The following is a 12,500-nucleotide window of genomic DNA, read 5'->3' on the forward strand; positions in this document are numbered from 1 at the left end:
CCTCCACTTGCCTCCTCCACTTGCTTCTCGTCATGATGACATCACTGACAACGGCATTATATTTCAATATCTTGCAAAGGCTCAATTGTAGAGTCTTTTTCTCATTTGCAATTGGGATGGTGAATGAAAAACAGTCCCTCAAAAGTTGTTGTGGCTAGGCTGACAGCTGGGAAACTTTATCGTTTTCTCCACGGAGGAGGGGCCAGGAGGCGGGACGAGGAGACAAGCGCAAGTGGAGGAGGCAAGGTCGCATATTAAAACGTACTCTATGAGTGGAGACTATGTACTAGGGGCGCCCAGGGGGGACATTTTGTGTAGACCTGACAGCCTTCCGATTCAAGCAGCTCTATATATATACACTTTCACCACCACACGTCATGATTTCACAATGAGCACCAAGCGACGGAACTCGAGAGAAAGAGTGAGTGAGAGTGAGTGAGTGAGAGAGAGAGAGAGAGAGAGAGAGAGAGAGAGAGAGAGAGAGAGAGAGAGAGAGAGAGAGAATGAAAGAGAGAGTTAGAGAGAGAGAGAGAGAGAGACGGAAGCCCAGCTGACCGTAAGGATGTGAACTCTTGGGAGGCCTCATTTAGAACGCTGATTACATCATTTACCCATGCAGATCATTCTTATTTAAATCGCAAATCTCCCCTCTGCCCAACGCCCCGGCTCCTGCATTACCCAACGCATCAGTCATCTGATTACTGGTTAGCGTAGCGCCAGATCAGTGCCATGTAGGCCAGCCACCTCACAAGGACGCGAACGCGGAAACACAATAGCGTGGCATGGTTAGCGTGTATAGCGTAGCATGGCTCACATCGTGTGAACACATAGCGTGGCGCAGCGTGGTTCTTTTCCTGCGCTTGAGGGTAAGGTTGCCGCTAAACTGTGCCATGGAAGTGAGCGTGGAGTTATAACCGAGACATAAATAGCCGCAAGTGGGATGGTGTTAACCAGAACCTCAACTTTTCCAACTGCCAACCGTGTCTAGATAACGACGACTCTGTATTTTTTTTGCCGAGCTGGCTACAAAACAGGCACATGGTAATGACTATGTAGAGAGACAAAGGGACTAGCGCTTCACTACCACTTGCCTCACCGCTGTCAGAGACAAGCCGGCTAAAATCCGCGATGGCAAGTTGTGAGAGGGAGAGTGTCTGCAGTTTGCCCAACAGACAAGGCTTAACACCTGGGGGCCACGTTATCAGGCAGACAGACACCGACAGTCTTTACCTGAAGGTTGTGTGCGTGTTTTGGCAGTTAAAAAAGTAAAACGGAGCAGTTAAACAAGGTTTACCAGTGTGTCCCAGCAGGAACCCTGCGTGCGTAAGTGTGTGTGTGTGTATGTGCAAGTGCGTGTGAGTGTGTGTGATCGAGGTGGAGAGTTTCCGCGAAGGGCAAGTCTCTACCGCACTCCGACGGTTTAGAGTTAAGCACGTCGGCTCATTATAAGCTAATGTGGATCTCCGTTACCCTCCCCAGCACCGTCACCACCACCGCCGCCACCCAGAACCCACCCCATTCTCATTCCCCTCCTCTCCTCCTTCACGTCCCCCTCCTCTCTCCCCTTCCCTCCATTCCTCTCTCCATCTCTCTCCTTGCCTTCTCTTCTCTTCTCTTCTCTTCTCGCCTCTCCCTCCCTCCCAGTGCAGTTACACTTCAGAGGACCTTCCCTAAGCCCCCAGGGGGGCGGAGCCTCCAATCAGGAAGACAGGCCACCTCTTTAATCCACGCAGCTAGCGAGGTCAATTCAATTATCCTGTTTTCTCAGAGAGAGTGAGTGTGAGTGTGTGTGTGTGTATGTGTGTGTGAGTGAGAGAGAGAGAGAGAGAGAGAGAGAGAGAGAGAGAGAGAGAGAGAGAGACAGTGAGTGTGCATATGGGTGTGTGTGTGAGAGAGAGAGTAAAAAAGAGAGCGAGAGAGGAGGGAAGAGAGAGAGAGGAGGGATAGAGTGTGGGCATGGATGTGGGCATGTATGTGTGTGTGTGTGAGAGAGAGAGAGAGAGAGAGAGAGAGAGAGAGAGAGAGAGAGAGAGAGAGAGAGAGAGAGAGAGAGAGAGAGAGAGAGAGAGAGAGAGAGAGAGAGAGAGAGCGTGTAAGTGTGTATGAGCGTGTGTAAGTGTGTGTGTGTGTGTGTGTGTGTAAGTGTGTGTGTGTGTGTGTGTGTGTGTGTGTGTGTGTGTGTGTGTGTGTGTGTGTGTGTGTGGTGAGCGTGTGAGAGAGAGTGAGTGTGTGTGCCCATTTCTCAGCCAACTCCTTCAATACACACGAGATTAGTGTTGCCTCACTTTTATAATGATCTACATACCTATCAACTCTCTGCTGCTAAATGCAGAAGGGACAGGTAGGGCTTCCTCGCCTCCCCCCTTTCAAATGCTCCCGTTTTGTTTAGTAGGTTGAGTGGGGAGAGAGGGAGAGAGAGAGAGAGAGAGAGAGAGAGAGAGAGAGAGAGAGAGAGAGAGAGAGAGAGAGAGAGAGAGAGAGATGAAGCTAGAAAGAGTAAGATAGTAGAGAGAGTAAGAGAAAGTGACATTTCGAGAAAGAGAACGAGAGAATGCAAGAGCTACAGTGAGACAGAGAGAGAGAGAGAGAGGGAGAGAGAGAGAGAGAGAGAGAGAGAGAGAGAGAGAGAGAGAGAGAGAGAGAGGGAGGGAGAGAGAGAGAGAGAGAGAAGGAGAGAAATGGAGGACCAGCCACCTCCTTGGATAGACATTTATTAGGGACATGAAGAGCCGTCCCAAGGGGCAGGTTTTTTTTTCTCCTTTTCTAAACAGCCCCCAGGCACATCATTATTTATTTGATGGGGTTGGAGCTGTATGACAATAGAGAGTTTTGTCACCCAGAAATGAAACGAGTGTACTACGCCAGCACGCCTTGCACATACATCCATCTTCAGACAAGAAGCGTAACCGTAGCGCAACATGAATGTGTGCCATAGATAGCATTGCACAAACGTCCAATTCTGTAGTTTGAAGTTCCGACTAGTACCACCGCAACGAGTCAACTAACATTCACGTAATGTTATGAATGTGGACAAGTGGGATACCACCCATGCCCGAGTATCACAGTACAGTAATGTGTGAATTCTGAACAGGAGAGCGATACCGAAACACTGAACTGAAACTTCCCTCCCAAAGTGTTCTTGGAACACCCCCCAACCTTCCGCTAAATAGTTCCAAAACCATCATAAAATGCTTCATTAGAAGTGACATAAGTAAATGTCAAAAGGACATAAAAACTTTTGCGTGGAAACGACCTTGCGGTCCAAGACTCCCCGCCACTTAATGGCGTCATGCCTTTTTCAAAGTGCAAAATGGCCGCATAAAAGCACCAAGATCCGTAATTAAAATCTATATAAAGGCACTTTCAAAAACCTTTTTTTTCCAACTTCTCGTTTCCTCTCGTCCCACCTCCCCTCCCCTCCTCTCATTTCCTCTCCTCTCCTCCCTTCCTCCCTCCCACACTCACTCTCTCTCTCTTTCTCCCTCAATTCCCTCCTTCCCTCCACGACTGCCCCAGACCCCGCGGTCCAGCTGTCCTACCTGGGATGTCCTGGTTGCCGAAGTTCCAGCCGGACGCGGAGGAGGAGGAGAGCATGGAGGGCAGCGGCGACGCCGGCTGGCTGTCCCCTTCCGCCTGCTGGGTGATGTGCCGCACCGTGTCCTTGTTCTTGCGGTTCTTCCGCCGGCCCGAACCGGAGGGCTGCCAGCCACCCTCGCCGCCGTTGCTCTGCTCCCCGGGGCCGCCATTCTGTGTGCCTGCTCTGCCTCCACCACCACCACCACTGCCACCGCCACCTCCGCCACCTGCACCGGGCCCGTCCTGTGAGTTGGTGGAGGGGGAGACCTGCTCCTCCTTGACCTGGACGGAGCGATAGTCGGCGGGCCAGATGGACTGCGAGCAGGCGTCCTCGTGCTGGCTCTCGTGGCTCTTGGGCTCCTGGTCCTCCTTGCCGCCGTAGCTGCTGCCTCCCTCGTGGCAGCTGGCGATGGCCGAGTCGCCGGAGGAGTTGGCGGGGCTGGTGCGGCGCGGGAGCCACGGCGACGAGCTGCGTCCGGAGATCATGGAGGCCAGAGCCTCGGAGGCCACGCCTCTGTCTGCGACGGGCACCACCACCACGCCACCTCCGCCACCACCGCCGCCGCCGCCGGGCGCGACGCCACCGGACAGCCCTACCCCGGAGCTGACGGCGGCGGCCATCTCGAACTCGGCCAGTTCGTCGGCCAGCTCGGAGCGGATGCTGATGTCCAGCGCGGCCTTGATGAAGCCGTGGCAGGCCTGCACGATGTCGGTCATCTGCAGGTAGCTGGCGGCCGACATGACCTCGATGACGTTCTTGCTGGTGAGGGCCAGGTGTGCGGAGTACATGAAGTCCAGGATGGTCTTGAAACCCTGCGCCGTCACGATGTCCAGATGCGTAATGGTGGCCTGCTGCTCCGGGCCCTTCTTCACCTGGAAGAAGAAATGATTGATTGGTTGATTGATTGATTGATTGATTGATTGATTGATTGATTGATTGATTGATTGATTGATTGATTGATTGATTGATTGATTGATTGAATGAATGAATGAATGAATGAATGAATGAATGAATGAAAACTTTAAATTCGACACATTTTAGCTGTAAGGACCTAAACTTCCTCCTTCATCTTGTAGATGTTTCGCCAATGCCTCAGCAAGGTTGAAGATGCTCCTTGGATGAGGAGCAAAACTAATCATTGGGTTTCTAGTTTCATAAAAGTTTATAATCACAACACACGCCGCTCAACCAATGGAGCAGCTTATTATTTGGTGAAAATGCTTTACTAACATAGCACTCCACTACTACGACATAACATGCCTTCACGACATTACCACGATTGTTGCCATTCTCGTAACACCTAACTTATTACAGGGGGCATTTTTTCATGCACTACTGGGAACAAACAAAAGAGGTTCATTAGGCATGCTAGTACTTATCAGGTACACTTTTACCTTTGATACAAAACATTTCATGAATGCATTGGGTGCAATTAGTTCACCTGGCAAGAGTGCAGTGGCTCAATGAGCTAAAACCCCATACCCTTACGCTGGTAAAGCAGGTTCGATTCTGACCCAAGGTCCTTTGCACATCCTTACCCCCTCTCTCTCCTCACTCATTTCCTGCCTCTCTCACCATCATGTCTGGTTAATAATGGTGAAAAGGGCCAAAAAACACCTTTAAAAAGACTAGTGGTATCAACAATAATCAATTCGGCAATGCATCGCAATGCGGGGTGGGACAGTTCAATAATCGATTCAGCAAATGTCAAAATGAATGCGGCAAATTTTTACTAGTTTTTAAATTACTTCCATGGGCATTTCCAGAGCAAATTAACTTTAAATTAAATTAAAGCGTTTCAAAGCACTGAAAACTGCAGGACTGATTTACACAACAGCCAATAAAATGTTTTTTAGTATCTGACTGCTTGTATTGCTTCATGACCGATGAAAAGCATACCTTGCTTTCAGACGAAATGCAATGCATTGCTACTATGCATCGTTGAATCGGATTGAATCAATTTGAATCGCATCGTTACCTCCCGAATCATAATGGAATCGTATCGTAAGGACAGCGCCAAAGACATTCACCTGGCAGTAGAGTGTCTTGAAGTAGCGGCTGCTGCCCAGCAGGACGTTCTTGTGGGCCTTGAAGATCTTGCCCTCCACGATCACGCACACGTCGCACAGGATGCCGTGCTGCCGCTGCTCGTTCAGCTCACGCAGCAGCTGCCGGTAGTGGGAGGTGATCTCCATGTCCTCCTTCCGGTTATTCATTGGACTAGCTTGGTAGGGGGGTCACTGCTCCTGAAATGAGTCTGATTGGACAAGAAGAGAGAGAGAAAAGAACAGAGCATTGTGGTTATTGGAGTTTGAAAAAATTGCAAATATGCAAATATGCAAATCCGTATGTGTTAACATTTGATAGGGAGGTCAATAGTCCTGAAAAAAGTCTGATTGGAGAGGCCACAAATAGGGAGAACGACAACAATGCATTTTAGTTCATGTATGTCTTAGAAAGTATACATTACATACACTTACAAATGTACCCTGTGTCTACAATAGATGAGTAAATATGACGTGCAGGAAGGACAGAAAAATGGTGCAAAGAAAGAGGTTACAAAGGCTTCGAGAGGGCATGAATGACAACACTAGCAACTTAACTAGCTGGTAATTGCTAATTGATATCAGAGCCGTTGTGAGAGGAATAATCTAATGTCTACCATACGTGAAACAACAAAACCTTCTGAAGTCTTCAAACCGAATCTTAAAAGCACACGGGTCACCAATGCTATCGTACGGTAATTTTACAACTGTCAAAGACGGAAACAAGAAATCTGATTGGACACCACCTGCCAGCTCATTTGCATAAGATTAAAGGCTCCTCAGCTTTTTTTTTAGCCCACTTCCACTTGTCTTATGCCACCACTGCCTGGCATCAACTTTTGTTTTGCTATGATATGAGTGTACGGTAACTCTTAATTCTCCTTAACTCTCTTATCTTTATCCCATTTGGGTGCGGCTATAGATTTACTCCAGAAACCCCCCTGAGATTTCATCTGGTTTTATCAGCCGCAAGTACAGCATAAAGGCACCGAATGTGCTCACAAGAAAGTTATCTCCTCAGTTATCCGATCTTGTGTCTCCCCTTGGGTACAGTACACAACACACGCACGCACGCACGCACGCACGCACGCACGCACGCACGCACACACACACACACACACACACACACACACACACACACACACACACACACACACACACACACACACACACACACACACACACACACACACACACACACAAACAAACCGTATGAAGTGTCTTGATGAAGGCATAATGGCTTATCTACAGTGTGGAGGGCGGGGGCAAGGTGGTAGTTTACATGTTGACTCAAATTTCCCTATTATCAGAGTAAGATATCCACAACCCCCACGTTTAGGGGGCAAACCACTCTAAACAAGCCAAGGCCTAGCAAAGGCCTTTTCAATCCTTTTCAGTTCAGCAACCACTAACACTTCCCTACACTTAAGTTATTACTCTTAGCAGGCTCACAACACATTTCACTTGTTTTTTTCATGTAATATTGCCTAAGTGATTTGGTTCGGCTGTGAAGAGTGAGAAGCACAGAGTTCACTGTTTGTTTCCTACTGAAGCGTTTTCTGTTAGTTGAAAAAATGTTGACTCGGAAGTATTAGGGAAGTCTGAGGGAAGATGGGAAAATAACCATGTAAATGCAACTTCTTAACTTCTTCTCAACTTCTTCTCATCTTAAGAATAGAACAGATAACAACTTACAAAAATAAGCCTTTGTGTGTAGCTGTTACAGTAAATGGTGCGCAAGGTAATGGCATTACTTCAGTCAGTTGCGATGTCACTGATCAGCAAACGGTGCTCCTTTGAGCTGCTGAGCGCTGATGAACTCATAAACTGTGCCGTGCCTCTGAACAATGTGCGATTGTGCGTGCACTCGAAACCTAAAGGCCAACAAGCAAATAGCGGTAGTTTGCTATCTCTCTCACTCTCACCTGACAAATCAGATACAAGGAGCGCCCTGGAAATGTGACATATGTCAGAGAGATCGAGCCTGTCAGCTCCAACCTCCTCCACCACCCTCAGCCCGGGGCCTTCAACCCATCTAGACTGTCTGTGTTTGCCTGCCTGCCTCCTCGCCTTGTCTCTGCTCTGGGGGGCATGAAGCCACCACCCTCCATGATGCTACTGCCACCACCATTGTGGCTGTTACCTCCCGCTCCCCCCCCTCCAACGCTTTCCTATCGTGCCCCCCCTGGCCTCACTCTCCAAAATGAATAGTCTATTTGGCAGAGCCATTTTCCACTTGATCACACCACTAACTGACAAACGGTGATTAAATGCAACCATTTAATGACAACGCACTCAAACACACACACACACACACACACACACACACACACACACACACACACACACACACACACACACACACACACACACACACACACACACACACACACACACACACATTGCACATACAAATACATGTGTGCACGTGTGCACAAACACACATGCACACACGCACGTGCACACGCACACATGTACACACACACACACACACACACACACACACACACACACACACACACACACACACACACACACACACACACACCCACACACACACACACACACACACACACACACACACACAACACACACACACACACACAACACACACACACACAACACACACACACACACACACACACACACACACACACACACACACACACACACACACACCAACACACCTTTCCAAAAAACAACTACGGAGAAGAGAAGAGAAATGAAGAGAAGGTGTGAGAGTGAGGGAGGCACAGGTGAATGCATTGAAGTGGCTGGAGTGTGTGTGTGTGCCCGGATGATTTTATTGAACAGATAATAAACACAGGAGGAGCGTGTGGGATGGGGTGGTGGTGGGGGGTTTAAACAATAACAACAATCACGACAATAAAAAGTGAACAAAGCCAACCCACAAACAAAACAACAACAGAAAACAAAAACCCAAACCAAACCAAACAAAAAACCCGAAAAAGCCGTCCGCCATTTATTAGGTGAAACAATGGACACCTGAACAATGTCTACCTCTCTGTCGTGATCAATTAAAGCGGAGCAGCGGATGACCTGATTAAACAGCGCCGGCAGATAATTGTTCTGGAGTCGCTCACGGGTGGGGGAGGAGGTGGAGGGGGTGGCGGGGGAGGAGGAGTGAGTTGGGTAGGAGTTGGAGGAGGAGATGGGGAGGGGAGGGGGAGGGAGGGGAGGAGTGAGTTGGGTAGGAGTTGGAGGAGGAGATGGGGAGGAGGGGGTGGGTGGAGAAGAAAAAGAGGGGAACAATGGGCGAAGGAGGACAGAGAACGTGCAGGGAGGCGAGGAAGGTGGCAACGCAAGGCACTCACGGGTGGGGGAGGAGGTGGCGGAGGAGGAGTGAGTTGAAGGAGATGGGGAGGAGGGGGTGGAAGAGAGGAGAGGGGGAACAATGGGCGAAGGAGGACAGAGAACGTGCAGGGAAGCGAGGGAGGTGGCAACGCAAGGCAAGGCAAGGCAAGGCAAGGCAAGGCAAGGCAAGGCAAGGCAGCAGCGCCTACAGACAAAAGAGAAGATGCCCGTGGCTGTGGTGGGTGATGCAGAACTACAATACTGATACTGAACAGATACATGTGCAGTGGGAGAGAAGTGAGGAGGGTGGTAGAATGAAGAGGAGGTGAGGAGAGAGAGGAGAGGAGAGGAGAGGAGAGGAGAGGAGACGAGTAGAGTGGAGGAGAGAGAGGAGAGGAGAGGAGAGGAGAGGAGAGGAGAGGAGACGAGTAGAGTGGAGGAGACGAGAGGAGAGCAAAAAAGGAGAGGGGTACAAAACAGAGGCGAGGAGAGGCGAGGCGAGGCGAGACGAGGAGAGCAGCGAAGAGGAGAGGAGAGTAGAATAGAGGAGAGGAGAAACTAGGAGAGGAGAAACAAGGAGAGGAGAGCGGGAAAGCTTGAGCACAATACAAACAAAACTATTCAAATTGATATTCCGTAAACCACCAACTACTGCAGCCCCCACATAAACTGTGCCTCTACCTCTCTTTCTCTCACTCTTTTTGTTTCTCCATTTCGTTTTTTTCCTTCCTGAACCACTTCTGCTGTACTCACCATTTTACAAGCCTCTCTCCTCTTCCTTCCTCTCACCACTCTCTATCCTCCTCTCCTCTGTCTTCCCTATGTCTTCCACTCCTCCTGAAACTGCCCTTTCCTCTCCCTCTTCTTCCACTCTAACTCTACTCCTTTCTCATCCCTCTGTCTCAACAACTCACTCTTTCTGTCTTTCACCCTTAATGCCTAAATCCACAGCAACCCTTCCTCCCTCCCTTTCTTCTTCCCATTCTTTCTCTCCCTCCTTTTCTTTCCATCTCTTTATCTCTCTCTCTCTCTCTCTCTCTCTCTCTCTCTCTCTCTCTCTCTCTCTCTCTCTCTCTCTCTCTCTCTGTCCCCTTTTCACTGTCACCAACCTCCTCTAAGCTCTGTGCTCTAACAGTGGAGAGTATTAGTGTGTAGTTGTGCTGCTGCTGCTGCTGCTGCTGCTGCCTCTGCTGCTGCTGCTGCTGCTGCTGTTGTGTGCGTGTCTCAGTTGGGGGGCTAAATCGGGGGGACGGGGAGTGTTACCAAACGGAGCGCTGATTTGTTTTTTTGCAGAGCGTCGGGGGCTGTCAGCTCGCATCGGCCGGCGCGGCGCCAGACAGGCGGTGTTGGGCGAAGTGACAGGAGCTTTTGCTGCGGGGCCGGCACACTTCAGGTCACGTTTGGGAAAGTTGCTCTCAACCTGATGGCTTGTAAGATCAAATAAATCTGGCGCGTCTCCCCTGTCCGCTCGGACAAACACACCTTGAACGACGGACCGTCGTGCTGCTATGCGGCGTGGCGCGGGAGAGCGAAGGTGACAGCCGATGAATTCTGGGTAATGGCTTTTGGTCGCCGTCCAATTGCTTGCCTTTAAGGCGTTTTAATTTGGACACCTTCAGGCTTAAGTCCTTTCCTTCGTCTCACCCAGCCACAGACTCTTTACACCACCACACACACACACACACACACACACACACACACACACACACACACACACACACACACACAAACACACACACACACACAGTCACACACACACACACACACACACACACACACATACACACACACACACACACACACACACACACACACACAAACATACACACACACACACCACCCCCCACATACACATGTCGCCCCAGAATAACAGATTCCGCCAGACGCAGAAAAACAACAAGCCTAACATCGATGGGTTGACTAACACTGATAATGTTGTCAGGGAGCTGTCTGCTTTTCAACCCCAGTTTTTTTTTCTTCTTTCTCCAGCACGTTTTTTTTAAAAGTCCCCGTATAAAGTATAAAGTAGGGCTTTGAAAAGAGACAGGGCTTTTTCTCCACACTGCGGAGATAATAATTCAGGGCCCTCACCTCTCACCCGCTCTCGGAGTATGGGCGGCTTTCAACCGCGCTGAATTGTTCAGCACCTTTCATTCCGCAAGTCTTTTTAGCTGAGTGTGGGGCTACCTTCAAATAACTTCCAACAATCAAGGCTACAGCAAGAACAGACTCAGACACACACAGACACGCGCACGCGCACACACACGCACACACATACACACCCACACACACACGCAGAACAAGGGGGGAAAAAAATCAATGAATCCATTAAAGCCAAGGAAGTGACCTCAGTTTCGAATCCTTTTCAAATTCCTTACAAAAAAGTCCTCCCTGCTCTTACTAAACACATCATCAAAAGATTTTTTTGTCAAGGTTTTTGGCGTTTTTTTTGTCCAAACTGTAGTTTTGGCCAACACTTAAGGGTCGAAGAACTTAGAGCATTTAAATATCCCCAAGTTCAACTGGGATACTGTATAGATGGTCTCTTTGTGCCTATTTGAGTAAAGCATCTTTTTTGTTTGAAAAGAAGAAATCAATCTTTCATTTTTTTTTCTTTTATGATGGAGGAAGTCATACAGACAGACAGGGGCTGTACAATGGCAGTGCAAATGGAAGATAAAGCAGAGGGGGTCTAATCAAATTTGGAGGCTCTGCCAAACCAGAGGGAGAGGGAGCGAACAGAAGCCGAGTTTAGTGGGAGTGTGGAGACCGAGACAGAGGAAGGAAGGAAGGAAGGAAGGAAAAAATAAAAAGGTAGGACAAGTCATTTAATACGCACGGAGGCTGAGCAAGTCCTCCTCTACTTTACTCGACAGGACCACACAAGATGGCGGAGACGAGTGTGTCGGACCAACATCCTGATCTGGGTCTCTGGTCTCTGTCAATTATGCAGGATTAGGGCAATTGGTCCTACAGGTGAGCCTCTTTGCACTAGCCAAGCCGTGCTAGGCACACATCAATTCAAATTGAGAAAGGCAGCGAAGTTTGCTTTGTTGAGCGCGGCTAGGCTATCTTTGCACAGCCATAGGACCTCTCATTCAAAGAGGCATAAAGAACTCAAACTATCCTTTAAAAAACACTGGTAACTTAACCCATCGCTATAGAAGCAAGCAATGTTAAAGTACCTAATAGAAAGACTTGTTTTATTCAAAACCAGCCTTACTATCTTACATGAGCCTTCATTGATTTTGACCTGTTGAACATATCAAATGTGCTCGCATTTGTATTGTGAAGACAGCATCAGAGTCATATTGAAATTTGTAAAGGCTTACAGCGTTAAGACATAGTTATATAGACTTGCTGAATGTCAGTCAATGAGAATATGAGCGTAGGAGTATCTTAAATCATCAAAAGGAGCACTCCAATCAACAGTACATGCATACACTCTGAGAAATAAATGAAACAATGCTATTCCTTTATTCATCTTTTGCTCAAAGGCTTAAACATTTTTTGTTTGTATTGCCTCTTTTCTACAGTCAGAACATATTGCAAACCCATTTCTT

General features: G+C 48.6%; 1 protein-coding gene across 1 annotated transcript in view; it reads right to left on the reverse strand.

Moving 5' to 3' along the window:
* Positions 1-12,500, reverse strand: part of zbtb46 (zinc finger and BTB domain containing 46) — a 164,129-nt gene that overhangs the window by 113,849 nt on the left and 37,780 nt on the right. Inside the window, exons 2-3 of the mRNA XM_063208114.1 lie at positions 5,608-5,834; positions 3,540-4,449 (exon numbers count right to left, since the gene is read on the reverse strand). Coding sequence (XP_063064184.1) covers positions 3,540-4,449; positions 5,608-5,793 — 1,096 coding nt within the window. The 5' untranslated portion in view covers positions 5,794-5,834. The remainder of the gene's footprint in view (positions 1-3,539; positions 4,450-5,607; positions 5,835-12,500) is intronic.

The sequence above is a fragment of the Engraulis encrasicolus genome, chromosome 10 (assembly GCF_034702125.1).
Source record: "Engraulis encrasicolus isolate BLACKSEA-1 chromosome 10, IST_EnEncr_1.0, whole genome shotgun sequence".
Classification (NCBI taxonomy): domain Eukaryota; kingdom Metazoa; phylum Chordata; class Actinopteri; order Clupeiformes; family Engraulidae; genus Engraulis; species Engraulis encrasicolus.